Source organism: Podarcis gaigeae (assembly GCF_964106915.1).
Source record: "Podarcis gaigeae genome assembly, chromosome: 2".
NCBI lineage: Eukaryota > Metazoa > Chordata > Lepidosauria > Squamata > Lacertidae > Podarcis > Podarcis gaigeae.
The window spans coordinates 83,238,664-83,261,205 of NC_139679.1; the positions used below are offsets into that span (position 1 = coordinate 83,238,664).

At 39.4% G+C, this 22,542-nt stretch overlaps 1 protein-coding gene across 12 annotated transcripts in view; it reads right to left on the reverse strand.

The window, feature by feature from the left end:
- The window catches only part of ERC2 (ELKS/RAB6-interacting/CAST family member 2), a 505,832-nt gene that overhangs the window by 62,384 nt on the left and 420,906 nt on the right, over positions 1 to 22,542 (reverse strand). For all 12 annotated transcript variants that reach the window (XM_083727002.1, XM_083727012.1, XM_083727004.1 and 9 more), the window contains one exon: positions 6,750 to 6,938. In XM_083727002.1, coding sequence (XP_083583128.1) covers positions 6,858 to 6,938 — 81 coding nt within the window. In that variant the 3' untranslated portion in view covers positions 6,750 to 6,857. The remainder of the gene's footprint in view (positions 1 to 6,749; positions 6,939 to 22,542) is intronic.

Genomic DNA, 22,542 nt, shown 5'->3' on the forward strand with positions numbered 1-22,542 from the left:
ATTGATTGGCTGGGTCTAGGGAGTTCCTTGCTTCAGGAGGCGTTTTGCCCTATGCCTTGAAAGAGGGTGTGGTACAGCCTCTCTTGAAATGGTTTTCTCTATATGCGGAGGTTTTCGAAAACTACCATACAGACTCTAATATTCATTTCCTGGGCAATGTGATCAAAAGGGTTATGACCAACTAGCTGTACAAAAAGTGCTGTGGGTGGGAGGTTCCCATGTCTAGAGATTAGTTCTGGGAGGGGATGCACTCCCCATGGAGGAACACTTTCATCTCTGGGATTTCTCCTGAATTCCAATGTGCCGCTGGAGTCTGAAGTGCTGCTTTCCTCTTTTGGGGTAATTTGTAAGTGGCCATCCTACCTTGAAGTGGGCCACTTAATGATCTTCCATGGTCCATCCAGCCATATGCTTGTGAATCTGTGAGGCGCCACTCAAAGAAGTAAGTGAGAAAACATTTATCTTTGTGGTTGTGCACTACACTAGAAGGTTCCAGTTGTGAGAAGAAGTAAGAACACATCATATCTTGTCTAAAGCTCTGGAGGTTCCTGGAATGGAGCCCTACAGAGTCCACGCAGAAGAAGCGAGCCTAGAGAAATACCATAAAAGTTATTTATATAAATGCCTAAGGAACTGCTTAAGGGAGCACATTACTCCAGTCACCATATTAACTGACCAACATGATTTACGTTTACTAGTAATGCTAAGGAAAAGTTGGTTCTACAAAGTGGTAGGCTTGTAACAGGTCAGGAAGAAAGGATAAGGGGTACGTCTGGGTTCTTGCAAGGATGCCAGGGCAAGCGAGATGGACAGTGCAAAGAACTTTCCGTAAAAAACAATACTCTGATGTTCCTATTCATCGCACTTTCAGCACTCTAAAAACAATGATATTAGAATACAAGAATGAGGCCTCATCAGGCTAGCTGCACGTTTTGAATATTCTATAGGACAATAGAATGATTCTTAGTTAAAACAGATGGAAAAATGGTTTTGGAACAGAGCTATAGAATATATGTTAATTCATTTAGTGGGACTCCTGCTCTTCCTCATACATTTTGTTTCTTCATGCTGGCTTTGATTGAGAATGTTAATATGCTGAATGGATTGCTATACAAGAAGACAGATTTCCACAAGCCCTTTTGCAAAACATTATTTCCAGAAGTGTAGCTTTTTGTCATTAAGTGTATTTAAATTTTGTGTGCCTACATAATGAATTCATGAATGTATAATTCACTTCCTTTACTCTAATCAGTCATTATTTTGGAATCCTGCCTGCATGAGAAAAAACAGATCTGCACAGAGATTTACCAGTATACCACTTAATTAGAATACAAAATGCAAAACTGGTGGTGAGGCATCCTGACATCTTAATATCTGCTTGAAATCTGCATCTGGGAATTTAGTTAGGTTAGATCCAATGTATAGTCAAACAAGAGCTACAAAAATAGGTAACTGAAGGTGAATGGTTACCTATGAACACAGCTCCATTAAAGGGAACAAAATGGGTTGGATCCAGACCTGCCAGGAAGGAAGCTTTGCTGCTGCTGGCGGAAGGTGATTTTAGCTACCGGTAATTCCTCTTTTCTTGTGGTTCTTTGTGCCTCCACAAAACTTGCTTCAGAGGCTTGGGAGATCCTTCAGAAGTGTGGGAGTTTGCTTGGAGGCAGTGGCAGAGGGAAGATGGAGTTGGTGAAATTGCTATTCTCTCATCCTCCAACCAGTGTCCCTTATGACAAGGGAAGGAATTGTCAACATGTGGTGATTAATCTGTGATTGTTCATTCACACTTTGTTTGTTTGTTTGTTTGTTTGTTTGTTTGTTTGTTTGTTTGTTTGTAGCACTGTATCCCACGCTTCAGCCAAAATGTCTCCCAGAGAGGATTACATACAGTAAATTAAAGGCCAACCCTGCTTGGCAGGCTTAGAATCCAATAAACATGACACAAGAGGGACAAGGGACATGCAACTCATGTGAACAGGCTCTGAATCTCTAGCAACTCAGCTAATTAGACTAAAAGCCTGCCACACACAGTGAGGCCAAATGAAATGCGCTTTTAAAAATGTTATAGAATGGCTGACCACCTTACTTTCTCTCATGCTTTGAAATTAAATGTTAGAAATATATATTTAATGTTTGACCTGACATTTCTAGGATTTCTTTTTTGTGAAATAACAATTGACAGCTGACTGATGACATATCCAAGATACATTTCCATCAAATTAAAAGAAAAGTGGTTGCATAGCTGTTGATGAATTAGAAGCAGAACATATAGAGCTGGATCTAGGCATTTCTAGGTATGTTTCTCCTTAAATATAAAATACAACATTATTAAAAGCAGGGGGGGAAACCCCCCAGAAATTTTGCCAATATTAATGGAAATATATCTTCAATGTGTGAAGTTATGGGCAGCTTTCAGTCTAATCAGCTGGATTCATATGTGCATATCCATTGCTGACTAGCAATAATTGATGACTTTCATGTGTGAAGGCACAAACCTCAACTAATCACCACAGGTAGAGCATTCCCAACATCTGGTGTTATGTGAATGTACAGCATTTACTGATGGTGACAGTTCACACATCTGATTGAGAGTCCACCATTCTTGATTTAATGACAGATATTTAGGGGATGAAAGTGCACGTCTGAAGTAGCTAAATATCCATTTGGAAACAGACGATTCCCACTGTCTGGAGAAACGTGTGTGTCTTAATCACCCCAGTCTTATTGGCTTAGGTGGACGTGGCTAGACCACCCACTATTTTACGTGCTTGCATAATACATGTTTATGAATATACACAACCCTAGCCACACAGCTCTAAATTCTTTATTGAAAAAGTATAAAACTATATAAAACCCAGGTACCTGTTTAATGCTAGCCATGTGAACATATTGCCTTCTAAATATGTGATGAAATAGTGCTTTGCCTTCAATCAGCATAATTACAAACATGCGTAAGGGTACACATATGAAATCACTATCGACCTAGAGACACATATGAAATCACTATCGACCTAGAAACAAAATGTTTTGCTGCTCATTCCTCTTAGGTAGCTTTCTAGGAAAATTATTTCAAGTGCAGTTTTGTGATGGCTAATCTTTCTGTTCTTCGCTAATTCATTGGGGGCAGGGGGACTCTTTAAGTTATTCTGGTTTTACTTAACACTTAAAAAAAAAACCCTAACCCCTGCTACTACCACTTAGGAACAAGCCCACCATATTTCCAAGTAAGAAAATTACTTTCAATTCTACTGCTTGTAAACCAGAATGAGGCACCTTAAATGAAGCAAAAGAAGGAAATTAGCCCCAGATACAGCTGAATGCCGGCCATGTGTTTCTGCAGAGGGAATCTACAGGCCTCTCCTAGAGCTCCCTCATCACCAGATCACTAGACATATAAAATGTGCAAATCAAGACATAATCTGGGAAAGAGTCTGTTGCAATATAGCAGACAGGAATACATCATATTTTTTGGCTTACATACTCCCCCCTCCAAAAGGGCAACATTTGGCCAATGAATAGAATGTTTTAAAAGACCCTACCAGCCCCCAGTTTATAATGAAAGCTTTTCCATGTTTGAGATACTATATTTACTTAGTTCAAATATTTATGGGTGCAATGTATATACAGTATTGAACAAAACAGAAACCAGATTCATTCCTTAATGAGTGTGAAGGAATAGACTACATACAGAACTAAATATACCATAGTGTGAAAGGGGTGGGGGGGGGGCGGGAAGCTGCTTGGCTAATACTTTGTTACGCAGCAACCCTAAGAAAATGAAAGTCTTAACAGCTACCGGACTGAAGAACAAAAACAAAATAAATTGGTATTAGTTTTTGTTCATTATCAGATTCCACCCCCCACCCCCAAGACAAAGGTTAGAATGTTCAAAACGTCTCTGAATTTATTCAGCTGTCCTTGTGGTCTCATGTTTCAGAAGTGGCTGCTGTGCTGTCTGTGTTCCCATATGACTGGATTAAAGCTATCTGGCAGGCTGGGTAAAGTTCTTAGGCCAGCACTGCCGTGCTTGTTCAAATCCTCAGTCATCAGCCATTGACAAGCTGCTAAATGCAGGATAACATCTCCATTTTTTTAAGCAGCAGAACCGCAAGGCCAATACATCAGTGAGGGATGTATTCCTCAGAAATACATCTACATGCTACTAATTAGGGGAAGAGGAACATTTGCAGAAGTAAAACAACAACCACCACCAACAGTAGTGATAATCATCATTTAATTTGATGCATTTATATTTTGTGCTTCCCATGAGGATCTCAGAACAATGTCTTTGCCTCACAACAATCCTGTGAGGCAGGCTGCTTGCTTGTCGCAAGGCCATTTGGTCAGTTTCATACCCAAGCCCACCATTTTGGGCTGCCTCCCTAGAGTTTATGGTAGCCATATGTCTTTGCCATTTGAGGACTGAAAAAGCTTTGCTTGCCAATAGGAGCTAAAGAATTGGATGGGATTTAGAACACACACCTTGCTGCAAGCTTGCATCAGAAGTATGCCTTATTGTACACAGAGAAGGCTATGATTGCTGGACTTCTAATCCTACCTGTCCTGTATATTCTGGAATAGCTGTCCAGATGATGGTTTCCCAGGCAGGTAAGTTATATAGGGGAAAATATCTCTCCACCCCCACCTTGAGTGCAACATCTGTTACTGTTTGTGAGTCTATTCAAAATTCATAATGGATTCCATCTGTCTTTGAGTGGAAAAATGAACATGTCAAAATTACATTGCAAATGGTGTCTTTGTAGATCATCTCAGAAGGAAGTATGCACAGAAATGGTGCAAATGCAAGTCTGAGCATGGACCGTAGGATTTAATCTTGGCACTGTTGAGGACTCTGTATTTCAAAGTATTTTGATTGTCACAATCACAATTAAATTACCACATGTGTTTGTCTATTTCTAATTGCACATCTCTCTAGAAAGCTTTTCCTGTTCCCAGCATGCATTTCAGCCTACCATCAGAAGTGCATTAAACAAAATGGACAAGAAAACATAAAATACAATGCAAGGTTTTCATGCTACTTTCTGCTTCTGAAATGCATAAAGCCCACACAAACCCCACAATATTTGAAATCAGAGCACAGGACTCAGGGAGACAATATGACCAATAGGCCTTGGATGCAATGATTGAACATGCCCAGAGACAGAAAAAATAATTCTTAAAGAGACATTATTGGCCATCTATGATTGTGTTCAACCTAATGAAAGCTTAGATTTGGTCTCAGGAAGCTTAAGTTAGTGTCCTAGTATGAAACAAGAAGTTCAGTCAATTCACTTCCTCTCACATGCACACATTAGTTACTATTTCCACATACAGTGGTACCTCAGGTTAAGTACTTAATTCGTTCCGCAGGTCTGTTCTTAACCTGAAACTGTTCTTAACCTGAAGCACCACTTTAGCTAATGGGGCCTCCTGCTGCTGCCATGCCGCCAGAGCCCGATTATCCTGAAGCAAAGTTCTTAACCTGAAGCACTATTTCTAGGTTAGCGTATGTAACCTGAAGCGTATGTAACCCAAGGTACCACAGTACTTTGAGGAAAGAGAGGGTGCTTAAGAAGGTAGCTGGCCCTGCTCTACTCATCAAAACACAGACAATGTTGAAACACATCTGCGTACTGATAGAAACTCAGGAACTATGCCTTGGAATGATATTCTGGGTCTGTCATGAAAAATGACCCCCTCCTTGACAGGGTCCAGTGAATATCTGAAAAGTGCATGTGAAAACTAACACAAGCTGCAAACTAAAATTAATATTTTGTGAAAGATCCATATTAATACGGGATTGCTAATCATGTAACGTATCCAATTGTAAGTCACAAACACTATAGGTATACCCGGGTTGGGCGCATTGAGTTCAATGGGGCTTGCTCCCAGGTAAATCAGTGTAGGATTTCAATCCTGCTTTGCTTATTTCCCCCAATTCTCACTTGCTACAATATTCACTTTTTAATTCCCACCCCTTTAACACAACACCATGACTCTTGTTGCAAATCCTGGGTTTAAAAGCCAAACAATAAAAGTGTTCTTATTAAAACATGCACTCCACAGGCATTTTTAAGTTTGGTAGTCCATTTCGGATACATAACCCTGAAACTTTCATCTGCCTGAAAGTGTCCTTCTAAGTATATTAGCAATATCTCAGGTATGGAAATGTTATATAAAATATCAACACATTTACCCTGTCACACCATCTGTGTGAGCTGCAGTCTCCACAACCAAACCTTTTACACACTGAAATCATTATCTCTCTGAAGTCTGCAGCTGGCATTTAAAACTTATTGATGGCATGGGTATCAGTGGCTCAGTAGGCAGCCCTTTTGCCTGAGGCTCACGAGGTCACAGGTTCACATTCTGCTCAGAGGAAAAGCTGGACATATTCCAGGATTGTGTGTGGGCTGTGCTAGACTCCTAGGGGGCAGTCCTTAAGTCAGTAAGTGAAACCATGTATGCCTTGTAGATATCAAAGCTTTGTGTTCCTAATGGCAGAAGAGAAAGCGGGCAAGGAAGCTACATTCTGTATGCTTAGAGCAAGTGAAAAACTATATAACCAAGTCTTGGATTCTTTCCCTAGTAAATGCTACATAACAGTTACTATTACCAATCTGGGGGTTTCTGAGGAAATGACTATAATAATTAAGCACAGGTACACATTCACAAACATCACCTGCGGGCAAAAAAATCTGCAAGGGGTGGGATGTGAAGTAGAACACTATGATAAATTTGAATTTAACCTGCTCTGGTGTTAATGCTCTGATGCTTGGTTATCCCAGATGTCTCCCTCCTCATCTTCTTTATAGACAGGTAAAGTTGGATCTCTTGAAGGAACTGGGGATCACACTCTAGGCAAAGGTTGGACAGGTGATCAATGTACAGCATGAGATTTTGCTGTGGCAATGTGCCTCCAACAGTGACTGGATCATCTAGTCAAAAGAAACAAAACCAATATGAAACATTTTGCTTGAGAAAGAGACCAAACAAATCCTATGCATAATGGCAGAAAGTGGCATTTCCAGCAAAGAAGGATTCTAAGCAATTAAGTGAAAGGGCTGAAATATTTGGAGACAATTTCTTGCATTTGTTAGGACGTAAATGTTGCTACTCAGGAGTTTTGTAACAGAACCCATTATATTTTTTGAGGGTGATGGTTAGAGGGACCCAGTTATTATCAGAACTTCATTGTACGATTGGTGGGAGAGTTAATATTTAGCCACAGAGCTAATTCTGCAACTTACATTGTCCTTCCCCCCCCCAGCTGTTATTATTTAACAAACAAAATTTTATTCAAAAGATTTATATATCCCTTGATTGTAAAAAAAGCCCTCTAAGCAGTTTACAGAAACTCAAAATAAAACATTATTTATAAAAACAGTTTAAACCAATATTTAAAAATATTCAAAAGATTATTAAAATAAACAGTAGCTAAAAAGAAATAAACACACACATGTCTTCTACATGTCTGAATAGGCTTGCCTATTTTATTTAGCCACAAAGGGGGAAACATACAAGCCCCAATCCAAATTGCCCTCCAACAGCTGATGAAACTGCCATGCAACATATAGCTTAGCCCTGATTTTGTTCTTCAAAATCAGGTTTACTTACTAATAAGGAGAAACTGGTATCAAGCTCCTCTTTCCTCTGTTAGTTTTCTGCTTGCATCACTTTGATTATCACATCGTACTCTAGATCAGTGTGCTGGATCCAGAATTAATCATGCTCAGAGTAGGTTCTGACTATCATAAATTCCAGTAATTTAAATGCGTCTGCTCTAAGCACCACTAAGATCCAAACCATCATGTGTAATATTCTGATTTAAAGCTGACTGGATGGATTTCAATCCACTTGCAGAAGCACCAGATCATCTCCTGACTCAAAATACTACTGAATATTATCTTTCATGAGAACATTAACAATGATGGTTTCCTGTTTTTAAATTTTGCTAATTTTGTTAGTATATTTTTTCCATTAAGAAGCTTATAAATTCTTCCAAATAAATAAATAAAAATACAGTTCAAAGGCTAATCCAATCAGAATTAACCTTAGTACTTTAGGGATACACACACACCCCACGCACAAACACACACACTAATAATAAAGACAGGGAAAGGATCACTTTCTTTCTGAAGACAGTTCTGACTAGATATGCTGCTATTTGAGATTAATTTTTTAGGCTCCAAGTACACTTAGATGGAAAATCCCTCAAAATATTTATTCCTCTAAGCAAAGTCAGTGGATCTATGAATTAAAACGATCAAATGCTTTCAGACTCATAAAACAAGCACAGAGCAATTTCAAGTTTAGCCCTGCTAAAGGTAAACTGAGCTTCCTTTGTGATGCGAATGTAATGGAAACTTGAAAGCTCAGTAACTGACTTCTCTGTTCAATCTCTGCAAAATTATTTCTACTCCAGGAATATGCACGATCATAGGTTTGCACTAAGCCATGGTTTGGTTTAATGTTATGTGCAAACTGAACCTATGCGTAAAATCAATAAACATGGGACAAAATTGCTGTGAGGCGATAGGCAAGTTGCTGATTATGCAGAGAATGAACAGAGATTTTAGATTTACAAATATATGCACATCACGAATCGGTTCACCATGACACTTGTACCATGATAACCACACACATACACCCCCCACAGTGGACATATTTGGATAAATGGGAAAAGCATGGCAAAGAAAGAAACCACAGCTTGTTTCAGAAACAATAAAAAGTAATACCGAATAGTGCTTTAGGTTGCAGGCTTATACACTCTCACCTGAGTGAGAGTAAGACCTATTGAATTCAATGGGACTTACTTTGAGTAGACATGCATAGAATTGCACTGCAAACAGATTCAGGTTATAATCCAAAATCTAACAACAATTTCCTCCTGGATTGTTGCTTTTAAAAAGTCAGTGTAATTGAGATTTCTACAGCTTTAGTGTGTCAAAGAGCCATTTGATATACCAAATATGCTCCATAGGAGGTTTAAATAGGAGGCTGCATTCCAGAACTTTGATACAAAATAGAAAAGGCTACACAGTAAAACAAATGCACTTCACTACATAACAAGAACACATTTCATAAAGGAGCAGAGCATGTCCTCTTAACCTGTGACAACAAATTTGTTTATTTAGTTTTCTTCTTAGTAAGAAAGCAATTGGTTTTTTCGCCCAATAAAAATATCCTTATGCATTTATAAACACTACTGGTAATTATGTAATTACCCAGCCCAATCATGTTAAATTGCTGTCAGTTAGGTTCCCACCACTGATTACCCATGTAGTGCACTAAATCTAAATGAAGCCTTTGCTAAAGTGCACTTAGTGATTTACAAAGGTGTCTCTATGGTTCTAAAAACCATAACAGCACTGTATTATTTGCTATAATCACTCAGTGTCCAAGGTCAAGGATAGATCTCACTGAATTTCTTGTATAAAAATGGAAAGAAACACAGAATTAAACACATGGCTTATTTTTGTGTTCCTCATCATGACTTCTGCATCTAATGGTAACCTTTCACCTCCACACATTTAAAATGCTATAATTATGTAATTAAAACCAATTATGTAATTTTACCCTATGGATTCTTATCCTACAGGATCCAAATCAATTATTTTGTTCAGTGGCCTTGAAAGATTTTGTAATATGAAACAAACAGTGAGGTTTAAAATTAAGGAGTAGGAAAATTTACAAATTAATCAAATTAATCCTGCCAAGGGGCTATTTACATGCAACTCAATGTCAAACAAATCCTGTGATGATGTTCAACTCAGAAAGCAACCAACAATATATTTTACAGTCCTTTATAAATTGTAAGAAATATGAATGCCTGCTAAGACTTGACAAGCCAAATCAGATGACAACAGATACATTCCTGTACAGTTGTTCAGTCTTCATCCTAATTTCCAAGGTTCATATAATAAATACTGTAGTGGAAATATTCAAAGTAATGTCATCATAGATTGGCTGACATTGCTACAGGGGAGATTAATGAGGAATGGGGGAATTTCTCCTTTCATCTGAATGCTAACAAATGTCCTGGCTTGTGGGCTTCCCAAGAAGCATTTTGGTTGCCACTGTGGGTAATGGGTTGTTGGACTCATTAGGTGTTTGGTCTGATCCAGTGAGTCTTTTCTTAAGTTCAGACCTAACAACAAAGCATGTTCTCCTTCATGGAGAGCACGTGTTGCGGTGGGGTCTGCTGAGCCACCCCTCTGTTACCAGGCAGGGTCTCTAAAGATGGCCTGGGGCAGTGATTGGTTCACTGGGTTGCTGGGGTAAAAGTTATGTTGCAATTTTGGTGGGAGGGGTAAAATGTTTAAATACTCTGCATGCAGCCTGGAGCTTTCTCTTTGCTGCGTGCAACGGATCACCCGCCCACCCGCCCTTGAGTAAGGGGTTGTTGCATTGACCTTGCTATGCCTGTCATGGGGTCGTCTGCCATTGGGGCAGGGGCCTGGTAGGAATTTTGTCCATCTGGCTGATTGGCTGGGCCATTTGGTTTTTGCCTACTGCATAGCAAATCGCCACAACTTGTAAGGTTGCGGTTAGGCATTGGTTATAAATTGGTGGAGGAGGGGTTAGGATAGGCTGGGCCTGCCCCTCCATGGTTGCTGCGGAAAGGGAATTCCGTTAAAGGAATCCTGGAATCCTGGGGCTTGCCATCTTTTCGTCCAATCCCTGGAATGGGACTAGGGCCGGCAAGCCTTCGGGGAGCATGCGGATGAGAATTGAGGGTCTGTGACTCAGCTCCATTTCTCCCCGACTTGCTTTCCCTCGCACTGTCTTTCGGTGGTGCCCGGAAGTCAGTTCTGTCCCCTGGCGGGGAGACAGATAGTCTTAACCAATGCCTAAACAACCACTCACGGTTTTGTATTTAAATAAAGTTATGGCCAAAATTATGCCAAAAACCTTAAACAAAAATTAAGTGTGCGTTGTGAGTTATTTGGGGGGTGGCTTGGGGACCTCGACACGCAACATGTAAAATCAGAAGGAACTCTTCTGATCTGACTCAACATGACAATTCTTTACAGGTGCTTATATTATCAGTGGAAACAGTTGGTAACCGCCTTCAATTTTAACCTGAAGATTGCCACTTGTCCAGTTTTAATTTTAATTTGTTTGAATTAATTGTGGGATGTATCTTAATTTATTGATCGCTTGTTTTTATGCATTGTCTTACTTGTATGATGTTAGCCGCTCTGATTCCAGCTTTGGCTGAGGAGGGTGAGATATAAATAAATTATTATTATTATTATTATTATTATTATTATTATTATTATTATTCACTTTCCTATATTTTCTTTCTCAGCTTTCCTAACAATCATGAGAACAATCTTCCAGAAGGTGAAATAAATCACAGGAGCTGCTGGTCTCTCTCTTACTGCTTCCACACCACACACACACCACACACCACACACCACACACCACCACACTCCACCTTCCTATTATATGAAATGATTTGACATTTCAAAAGATGCTACATCTCCTTAGCCTTGCAAAGAGCATCTCCTGGTTTAGCAAACTAGTGAAAACAAACAAAAATTTAACAATATTTCTCTCCTCATCTCCACAAAAAAACACCTTTCTACATGAGACCAAATTTTAAACAGAAATGCAGCGACCTGCCATTTGGAGGCTACAATGTTGAGTTACAATACCATATATCTGAATTTGAATTCTTTAAATAAAATAAATTAAAAACAATGGTATATGCAGCTGCTAAAACTATATGACATATACCCAGTGCTTTTTTCTGGGGTGTGTGCAGGGGTACGCATACCCCTAAACATTTTGTGAATCTAAGTTTGGCCTCATTGAGCGGCAGTATTTCAATATGAATAGGAAAATGAGAGTACCCCTAAACATTTTTAAAAGAAAAAAAGCACTGAATATACCAAATTCCATCTCAATCACATTGTACTGTTAAGTTACAATTAAAAATGACTTTTTAACATACAGAATAAAGTCCTTTTTGGATCAGAACAATTATCATCTTTGACTATCCAGTTTTGGGGGGCAAGTGTATCATTCACTTAAAAACACCCCCCCCCAAAAAAAACCCTCATAAAGGCCTAAGCAACAATGAACATTATGAGTAAAACCATGGTCCTTCTTGAACGGGATTTGCCTCTAAATCAAATGGAGTTTGTTACCAATCAGATTTCCTCATTTAAAAATTTATCTTTATCCAAGCAAAGGTGATTTATATCTATGAATACAAAGTTTTTTCATGAGGTCAGCATGTCCAAACAGGTAAGTTCAAAGAAAGATAATGTACCTGAAAGTCTGAAGTTGAACAAATCCCCTTCTCCCACCACACTGAATAAAGTTTCCTAAGCGGTATACAGTACAAAAATTAAACACCGACACAGGTCTTGCCCCCTGGTATATAACAACAACAACAGCTTACTGAATGAAAAGGGCATGGGGATGGGAAGGGAAAACAAATAACTTCAGATATCCAAACTTTCTAGTCACATAATGACAAGGTGCAACAGCCACTGAAGAAACAATTGAGAGACAGGAGGAGCCAACTTGCAGTTTGTCTCAGCAGAGTCAAGGGACCAAAAATGTTTGAGGAGTTTCATGTACATATGAGACTTCTGATCTGTGCTGACCTGATCCATCTCTCCCAGACTACTGGTGCAGCAACAGGTAAGAATTAAAAACCATTATGAGGGAAGCAGTCTCAATACAGAATAATAGCACCACAATCTTGGTCTTGGGCTCACTTTGATCCTTACCCAGTCTTTTTCTCTTTAAGATTATGATTCCTTACTTATTCAAATTAGAAAAAAAAATCCTTTCAAAATATGGAGCTATATACTTAAACCAGAGCATTTGCAGAATCCCCAAACCAAGTTCTCTCTAAACATAAAGCATACATTTATCAGCTAAACACCCCGCCTCATCCCCCATTTTGCTTGCAATATGTCACTCATTTCTGCCACGAACAAGATCCTGCTGTTTTTAAAGTTGAACCCCTGCTGCAATTTGGCCACTCAAAATATTCTGTCATAGTTCATCTAATACAGAATTTTTCAATATATCCGTATTTGGATTCCTTTGCAAATTCTTTTTTCTGCTCTGTGTGTGAAGTTCCATAAGCTGGAAATAAAAGTTTTAATGTGCTCTTTCAAAACCAAAAGAAAGTGAAAGAAATAGACTACAATCCCCCTGGTAAAAAATTATCACACAGTATACTGTTCAGCTTTGCTTTATGGTTCACAGAACTGGCAGGTTATTTTAATTGCCTCTTTACTTATTTTATAAGTCAGATATAGTTTGGGTTTTCTTTTCTTTTTTTACTGATGATGACTGCTCACTAGGTTTTCAGTTCTATTTTGTCAAGTACTGACGTTCATCTTTCTAATCTTCATCTGCAAAGCAATTATTAAATTTTCTAAGAAGGACAGTATATCTCAAAGTAAAGGAATTACACCTTTGTGAATTCCCATCACTATTGCTTTTAATGGCTGCTTCTTTGGCCCACAAACACCTCTTCAAAATCCTCACACTGGTCCACACTTACAACAAAAACGTAAACAAAGCAAAATCTGTGAGCCAGATTGTAATCTACAGCCACTAATATTTGGCAGCCTTGAGATATACATCTATTTTTGTTGTGATACAGCAAAGCAGCAAAATGATCATCTGGTTAAGCTGGCAACCTAGAATAATCAAAAATCAAACTGGTGAACTATAATTACAGCAAGATGATAATCCGGTTAAACTGGATGACCTATAATATCAATACTTGGCTTCTCATTCCAATGGTAGTTTCTGTTTCTCATTCATGTCAAAATCATGATTGACCTGAAACTGTAGAGCAGGGATGGGGAGCTTGTGTCCCCCTCTGTTGTTTTTGAACTATAACTCCAGTCATCATGCTAGCTGGGGCTGATGGGAGATGGAGTCCAACAACATATGGAGAGCCACAAGTCCCTCCTGCTCTTTACAAGTGTTGTTGGACTTCCAACAGCCCATCAGCCCTATGCCAATATGGCCAATGATCATGGAATACAGGAGTTATAGTCCAACAACATCTGAAGGCCTGTAGAGGAAAATGAAAAAGTGAAAAAGAAAATATGGGTCAGTCTTCATGCCAATCATTACACAACAGTAACTGTGCCTTTAAAAGTTCCCTGTTTCCTTGATTCCTTTCTTCTGAGGTGTATTCAAAATTGATTTACAAAGGACAAGGTGACTTGCACTCATTTGTGAAAAGTTAGATACAGAATGCTGCTTTCCTGTCACATGTCTCTTATTCATTTAGTTACTAATTAGTATGCCTCCCATATTAAATATCTGTTGGATGACAGGTCTAGTGATATTACACTGGCCGTGGCAAAGTTTCTCTTGGAAGTTAAAAGAAACAAGGATCAACATGCTTGAGACAAAACAAAATGACCACCTCGGTTCCTCTCTCTTTTGCGGTTGGCTGTCTTAACTGTATTTTGTTCTGAAATTATTCTATGGGTCTTTGGACTGCTATAAAGATTTTATTATTTAATTAGTTTAAAGCCTACCCTTTTCTCAGTAAAAATATAACATGACAGCATATCAGATTCATATAAAATCGTAAGCCAGAAGCTATACATCAGAATTAAATCCAACCCCTAAGGGCCTCCCAAGGAATCAGTGCAAACTGTACAATAATGGAGCCAGGTAGGCCTCCTTAGGGAAAGCATTGCCCAACAAAAGTGCTGTAGTGAAGGAAAGGCCCTATATGTTATTTCTCCATACCAAACTTCAGATGAAATGACCTATGCTACTGGCAGTACACAGGGAAGTGTATTTCAATTGAAGTATGTTTTGAAGGACCTGATGTATCTAGGTCTTAAGACCATTTAGGGCTTAGTGGTAAGAATCAGAATGGAGGATTGAGCCTAGAAATAAATATGAAACCAATGCAGGTAAGGAGTATCTGGGAAACTACACTTCCCAAGTGATATTTGCAGGAACACAATCTGCCATTGCTCAAACCATCTAGTGCAGTAAGCTGAGTTCTAGCGAAGATTGAGTTGGTTGGGGTGAAAATACAGTGGTGGGTGAAGTGGGAGAGGGTTGAAGGAGAACTCTTCTCCAGCTTGGTGTCATGACCAAGTATTATGAACATCCTTGAGCAAATACTTCAGAATCCAGAAGAAGCTTCCAAACTCTATCACAGCTGAAATTTCTAAACACTTTTCAGAGGCAGCCTCACATAGGACACATTACAATAGTCCAACTTGGATGTTACTAAGGATGCTACTAATGGCTGAGGAAAGGTATCCACAGGCTGTTGCATAAGCAAACCACAGCCTTATGTTCATTTCTGTAGAAGGAGGACTCTGAGTGTGGGTAAAAAAAAGCAAATACAAAGTATGTGTATATACTATAAATTGAGTGCTTTTTCCAGTATTTGCTTTTTGGCCTTTCCTCAGTCCTCTTCAAATCAGCCCCAGAGGGAGGACAGCTGGAGTAAGATAGACTAGCATTGTGGGAGCCAGAGGGCTTTTTTACTCTTTGCTTTTCAAAGGTATGAGTTATAATTTTTTGCAGATCCCATAGTCTTAGCCATATATAGTATTGTGCCTCAGTTTTTGGATGCTGTATGATTAACTCCTTGCCCTACAAAACACAAAACAGAGTTATCCTCACCCTTATTAGATTTTTTTTCTTTACTATGATCTGATGCAAAATTATTTTTGTTTGGTCTACTCTCTGCTGACAACTATTAATACTAAGGCCTAAAACTTAAAGGGATAGAGCTAACACATGTTTTTAATCTGTAAGCAAGTTAACCAATTATTTTAGGTAAACTCTATGATTGCAACCATTCTACCTACCCTGATATAATGAATTATTTTCTCCCAAAAGGTCTTAGGAGTTGTGTAGCCTTCTTGGTAGAAATATATGGCGATCTCTTCTTTACCAATCATGGGATTATTTAATGACTGTGCATTAATTGTTTGGGTGTTAGAAATAAGATACTGCGAGCATGACTGAGGAAAATCTTGTGTGTGTCAAGATTAGAATTTATCATTATAAATTGAGCCTGTGTGAGTCCTGGGCAAGAGTGACTAATGTGATGGATTGGTGATGATGAAACAGAATGAATATAATGAATGGAAAAGGTCAGATTTTTGAGCATTTTTTGTAATTATAAAAATGATTTGCCTAATCTGGTGCTCACTGCTTGTTGGTGCTCCTGTAAAATTAGGTGTTCCTGGCAGGGGAAAATGAAATGACAACAAATATAACAATAGTGCAACAATTGTGCTGGGTTCCCTAACAGATAGGGAATTATAATCTACACTTTAATATTTATATTCATATAGCTGTCAAAAGCAGCAGCAGCAGCAGCAACAGAAGTAGCCTTATTGAACAAGTCCCTTATTTACATAGCAGCATCCCTTGATAGGCATAGATATAGAAGGTTTCTTGGTGTGGTTCTAAACTATGACAAAATATTTTAATTGAGGAGTATGTAAATAAATATACAAACAAAGATTTATTTATAACAATATTTATATCATCATGTTTTATTTTAGGATTTTACTATCACCTCAAATATTGTATATGAGGTGGAATTAAATAAGTAATAAATTCACTGTATAACCTTTATAACATTTTGGGCTTTGTGCCTGCATTTATCCTTTTTGGCAAGTTCTTCTTCATATGTCAGGTTTGCATATATAGACAGCCAGTTTGTCTGATATTTACAGCCATTCTCTTCCTTTGCTTTCTCAACAACAACCGTGATATACAACTTGCTCGTCACTATCATATATCTAACTATGGTATAGAAATTCATGTGTCTCAGTCTTGCTTCCTCTGTATGCAATCCTCCTGAGTTTTATAGGATGCTCTTAATAAGAAGCACATTATTCTGAAGAGGAAGTCCTTGAGCAGACGTTGCAAAGGAGTATGGCAAATTAGTTTCAGAATGTGGAAGGTCACCTCAGAAAAAAAGCTGAAATGTGCATTTCTATAGCTAAAAAAGAGAACTAGTACACTGCTAATTCTGTGGTGTTTATATAACTCTTGCATTAGAATCAAGAGCAAGATTAAAAATGTAGGGGATATCTCCTTGATGCCAACTCTACAACTCCAAGTTCAGAAAAGCTAGGATTTCGATCTGTACATCTTGGTAGAAGGCTCCTGATTTAAGAGAGAGGCAACCAAACCAAACCATCATTCAAAAACAAAGCAAGGGATACTGAGTTAGATACAGAGAACCTTCCTCCAATGGAAAAACTTTCTCTGAGGGAGGTGCTTTCTCCAATGAACAAAGTGGTCCTTTGATAATTTTTTTAAAAAACACACCTTGAAGGAAGTTTGTTGGAGTATGATTTTCTGGATCCACTCCATTAAGACGAAAACCGGGCTGCTTTGCGAAAATGCATGTGAGTCTAAGACCTCACAAATCTAAAGAAAGTTTCCTCTTAAAAGCCTTAAGTGCACTGCTGAAAGGCTATAACCCCCCCCCCCCGAGTTATTCTGGTATGCAGGTGCTACCAAATGGAATTGGGCTGGTACATATGGCTTGCTTCTTAGGAGTGATGATTTGATATCCTAGGGACAAATGACCTCAGCAAAGGTTCAGGGGAAGCAGTGCTAGCTCCACAGCACAGAATTATGGTATCCAGGAATTCTACCGTAGTAAGATGGTAGTAGATAAACAAGAAAAGAGGCCTGAAGCAATAGTTTCTCCTTCTCATGGTGTCATGACCCAAGGACCAGTGGAAGACTCAGAGGAGGGTAAGGTTCCAGCTTCATCCTGAGTGGAAGAACTGCCAGGACTTTTTTCAGGAGCCCCTCAGCCACAGGACCCAGCTTTGCCAACTGCTCTGACTCAGAGGCAAAGTCTCTCAAACTGCCCCAGTCTCCCCAGTCTTGCAGAAGGCAAAAACTGCAAAATAAGGGAAGGGCACTTTAAGAGCTAGCTGGCTCTTCTGGGGAGGTGGGGTTTTCTACACTACAGGTCTAGTTTATTGTATGTTAGGTAGCTTGGTGCATGCTGAGCAGTTTCAGTAGGACTCTGGGAGCTCTCCAAGGTCCTGCACAATCCTGCTGTAGTCTTAATTTTGGACTTGGCCTCTTGCTGAGACACTGAAGGGGCTCACCTGTGAGCCCCACGCTCTTGCAGAACGCACAGGACGTTACCACATGACACACTGCAGCTGCTGAAATGCCCTGTCTCTGCAGCTGTTGAAAGTGGAAGAGCCTCTCCTCATCACTAATGTGACTAGCATTAGTCAATATGACTAAAAAGGCAACATACTCATTTTATTCTCTAAAATAAGTAGCATTTTATTCTTCCAATCATGTTTTTATTTCCTTTCTGCATGAAATGTGACAGCTAATTGCTAATATTTCATTAAAAAACACATACTAGAAAAAATGTTTAAAAAATTCTAGAAATATTCAAATTTTCTTTTAATAAACATTTCATGCATTTCTTCCAAAACAGCAACAGCCAGCCCTCCCCGTACCACTGTTTTTTTTAAAAAACCAAAGCTTTGCTCTTAATTTTCAGTATTATGCTATGGTCCTATTATACCCTGTGCATAGTTCCAAGGAGTATCATTTTTGTTTCCTAGTGTACATATTCCTAGTGTACATAATCACATTTTCTTGGCAATATATGATTAAATCATTTCCAGTCAACTATGGCTATAAGTGTGCTGCCTGCACTAACATTCTTCTTGCTTGAGTACTTTGGTGACAGCTTCTCTTAAGGCTCCTTACCTTTGTCTGAAATTTACGGTCATTTATCCACCAGTGGAATTTTTAATATGGCCCTGTCTGTTCAGTGGTTGTGTGTTAAATGCCAATAAACTGGCTAGAAAAGAGCTGAGAGACTAATTGCCTTTTATCTACAGTGTGATGATAATCAGATGCGGGTGGGAGGAAAGACTCCTGCAGGTTTAACAAGCTTAACTGACTACCATTTTAACATACTTTGTCTGTATGTATTTACTAATAAGCTAAAACTTTCAGAATGCTTTATTTTCCACACCATGCTGCTCAGATTTAAAATCAATGTTTTGCTTGCTTTGATGGAACTGGTGGTCTATCAGGTAATCGCTTCTTACACAGTTCTAGCTTTCAGCTGTACAGAGCCTGGAACTAATGTGTCTAGAAATGTGAAACACTTACCAGGTATACAGCTTCCTACCAGGTATACCAGCCCCAGCCTCCAGAATTATTTGGTGTGTTTGTGTCATGGGCAGGCTGCTCTTAGAGGGCCTGTGAGTGTGTGACTATAGGGAGGAGACTGGGGGCTGCATGCCAGGAATACAAGTGGTGGTGAACAGTTAAGGCATCAGCCAGGTGGGCACTGCTGGCTTACATGAGCTGCTGCTGCTGCTGCATCTGAACTATTCTCTTCGTTACAAACCTGGGCAGAAAGACCCTGATTTCCTATGTACATATATTTAGCAGCTGAAATGAACCAAAAACTTACAGGGATGACAAAAAAGAAAACGATGACAACACCAGCTCACCTACTCAATGCCTTAAAGTTCATTTCCATTTTTATAGTGATGCTATTTCAAAATACAAATGCTTGTGCACTTCTTGAAATGTTTAAGGTCAGACGTGCTCCTTAACTTATGCCAATTGGTTTCCTTCCATTGACAATATGCACAGTACCCACATCGCTACATTTCTGGCGTCCTGCATTAAAACAACACTTGATATGGCTTCTCAAACTAGCACCAGCCACTAGAAGGCCCAGTGGTAGGAGAGTGATGGGACTGCCCTTTGAGTTTTGTTATTTATTGGCATTTGGTTCCTGACTGAACTTCATTTCCTGGGATAAACATCCTGCCTGTGTATACGGTTGTAACTTGGGCAAAAGGTGTGAATCAAGACAAGTGCATGATGAATAAAGCATGTTCAATTAAAAGTGGGTTGGTTTTTTTAAATGCAACCACTTGGATCCTGAGAATCACAAGCAAAAGGAAGCTCATGGAAGGGGACTTTCCTCTCTACCCTGCTTGTGCAACAGGCCTCTGACCAACCTAGGTGATTCTCACTCCTACCCTCCAGTGCCCCATCTCATGCTGCTCCAGAATATTCACCCCTAGCTTTGGCACAGTCATTCTCCACTTGTCAACAGGATGCAGTTGCTGTAGCAGTGGTGTAGAAGCCCAGTGCTGCAGAGGATTTTTGCACTAGGGTCAGAGGATTATTAGGAATAGAAGAGTTGCTTGGGGACTTTACTGCAGTGTCTCAAAGACCATGGAAGCAACTTTGTTCAGCTAACATCAGCATACAGCTCTATTAGCAATAAGGTGTGACGAATGAGTTCATGCAAGCAAACCTCTCTAAACAAGAACAGAACTAAAAGTGTTGTAATGGCAACTTGTAATTCAGATAGATATGTTACTCTGTTTGTATGCTGAGAAAAGTGTGTATTCAGAAATCCAAAATAATTGCTGCAGAAAGGAATATTGTTAGTGCCACAGTTTCTGAAAGGAGCAAAAGCTGTATCACATTGCAGCAAAATTGAAAAGCTGAAGGTCAAACTAAACATCATGTGTCCTTCATAAGATGCTTCATGCATCAGAGGTTGCACACTCAAACACTTGATTCCATTGGTTTCTGCATTTGCCTATTTTGTAATTTCATAATTTGTTCCAGATTTAGGTGTGTGTGCGTGTTTCTCATGTTGACGGAACATTGTTCTACAACTGGAGTGATGAAATGTCGGTTTGGATGAATACATATTGAAAAGTAAGATAAAATTAAAACAAAACCGAAAGCTTAGGCTAGGCTACAGCAATCTGGGTGGTAACAAACTTGAAGAACTCCAGTTTCCTTATCTGGTCATGTGATAGATTTGGGTCATGTTTGAGCTAAAAATTTGCCAATTAGCTGTGCCAGCATTTTAAAAACAAAAGCACCTAATTGGAAGTTTCTGCTTCCCACCTAGTCACCTATTTCCCCATTCCAAGTATTTTATGGTACTAGGGTATACTTATCAAATATGGATTTTTATTACAAGATTTCCAGACAAGCAGGGGGAAATAGGGAGCTAATGTAGGATAAATGACTTCAACTACAGTTCAAAGGCACTAGCATTTGTACTGTTTTAATAGCATGTTTCTTTATGGACTTGCTCTGAAGTTCATTAAAGTAATTTCAGTGACATTCAGTTCAGCATTTAAAAGATAACCTGAGTAATTCATTTCCAAAAAAGGTCAAAAATTACTTTGAAGCTTTTATAGAAGATATGAGGGGTGTGAACAGGCCCCATGATTTACCATGAATCTGTATCTGTGCATTCTTTAAAATTCCAGTCTATTTCTATGCTCTCTTTCCTTTGGTCTGTGTTTCAGGTTCCAAGACACTCTGTATAAAATGAAGTGTTTCCCCATTCACTATAATGGGGACCTAAAAATGGCTGTAATTTCCTCCTCTTTTGGCCAAAGTAGATGAATTTAAGGGAGCCCCTCTGGAGTAGATTAAGCCTTCTAAACTACAGGTGAATAGGTCCAGGGGCTTTTTGTGAAGGAAGTAAAAGGGATTCCCTTTACTTCATAATACCTTATGAAGAGAGTGGGGGGTTGTTTCTATAATTAAAGGGTAGCCAAGTGTTGTGTATTCTTGTTCATACCTTTTTTTAAAAAAAATTGCAGCTTCACCATGTCCTATCTGTCTGGAAGTTTTTGTGTGCCCTCAGACAGACCTTATATGCATTCCACAGACCTTGTGATGTGAGGCTGTCTAGAATACTGTGTGCAGAATTCTGAAGACCTCTGGAATAATTGTTGTTGTTGTTGTTGTTGTTGTTAAAGCAACATGGAATTATTGAAGCAACATAGGGCATCAAACTTCAAGCCCATAGGGTTGCATCCAGTGTTATATAAATGCACTTACACTCATGCCATAGGCCACTCTTGCCCCTAAAATCCTTCCCTCTTGCCCCTAAAATCTGCTTCCCTCTTGCCCCTAAAATCTGCTTGGGGGAGTCTCCCAACCACTGGAGCAGATTCTGAGATTGAGGATCTGTAGGTGGGAGGAGAGGAAGGGGAAGTTCTGCTGCCCAAGTGAAAGTGTGACGGTCCCATGGCACTATCCGGGAGGGGGAGAGTGTGGTAGGATTTGTTAGAGGGGAAAGAGTAGTCTGAGGAGTAGGATGGGGAGGGCTCCTGCAGCACAGTGGAAATCCTGGGGGCGGAAGGACAGTTGGCCTTGATCGCACCTCTGCTGCTGGGTGTTCCCTTGGCAGCTGAGCCTGAGGCCAAGAGAGAGCTGGAGGAACTGGAGAAGCCTCTGTCTCTAAGGATGTGGTGTCAAATGCACCGGTACAAAGTGACTGAGCCCTTTCAGAGGGGTGCTCGGTTGCAGACGTAATCCATGCACTGAGGACATGATCCATGCAAATGGGAGGCTCCACTCGGTTGTTGAAAAGGAGAGCTGGGGGAGCATGTCAGGAGATGGGCCAATATCTGAGCTTGGGCTTCAGAGTCACAGAGTGAGAGTCACGGAAGAAAGTATGTTTTGCTCACACAATGACAGCATTCCATACAAGTTTCAAAA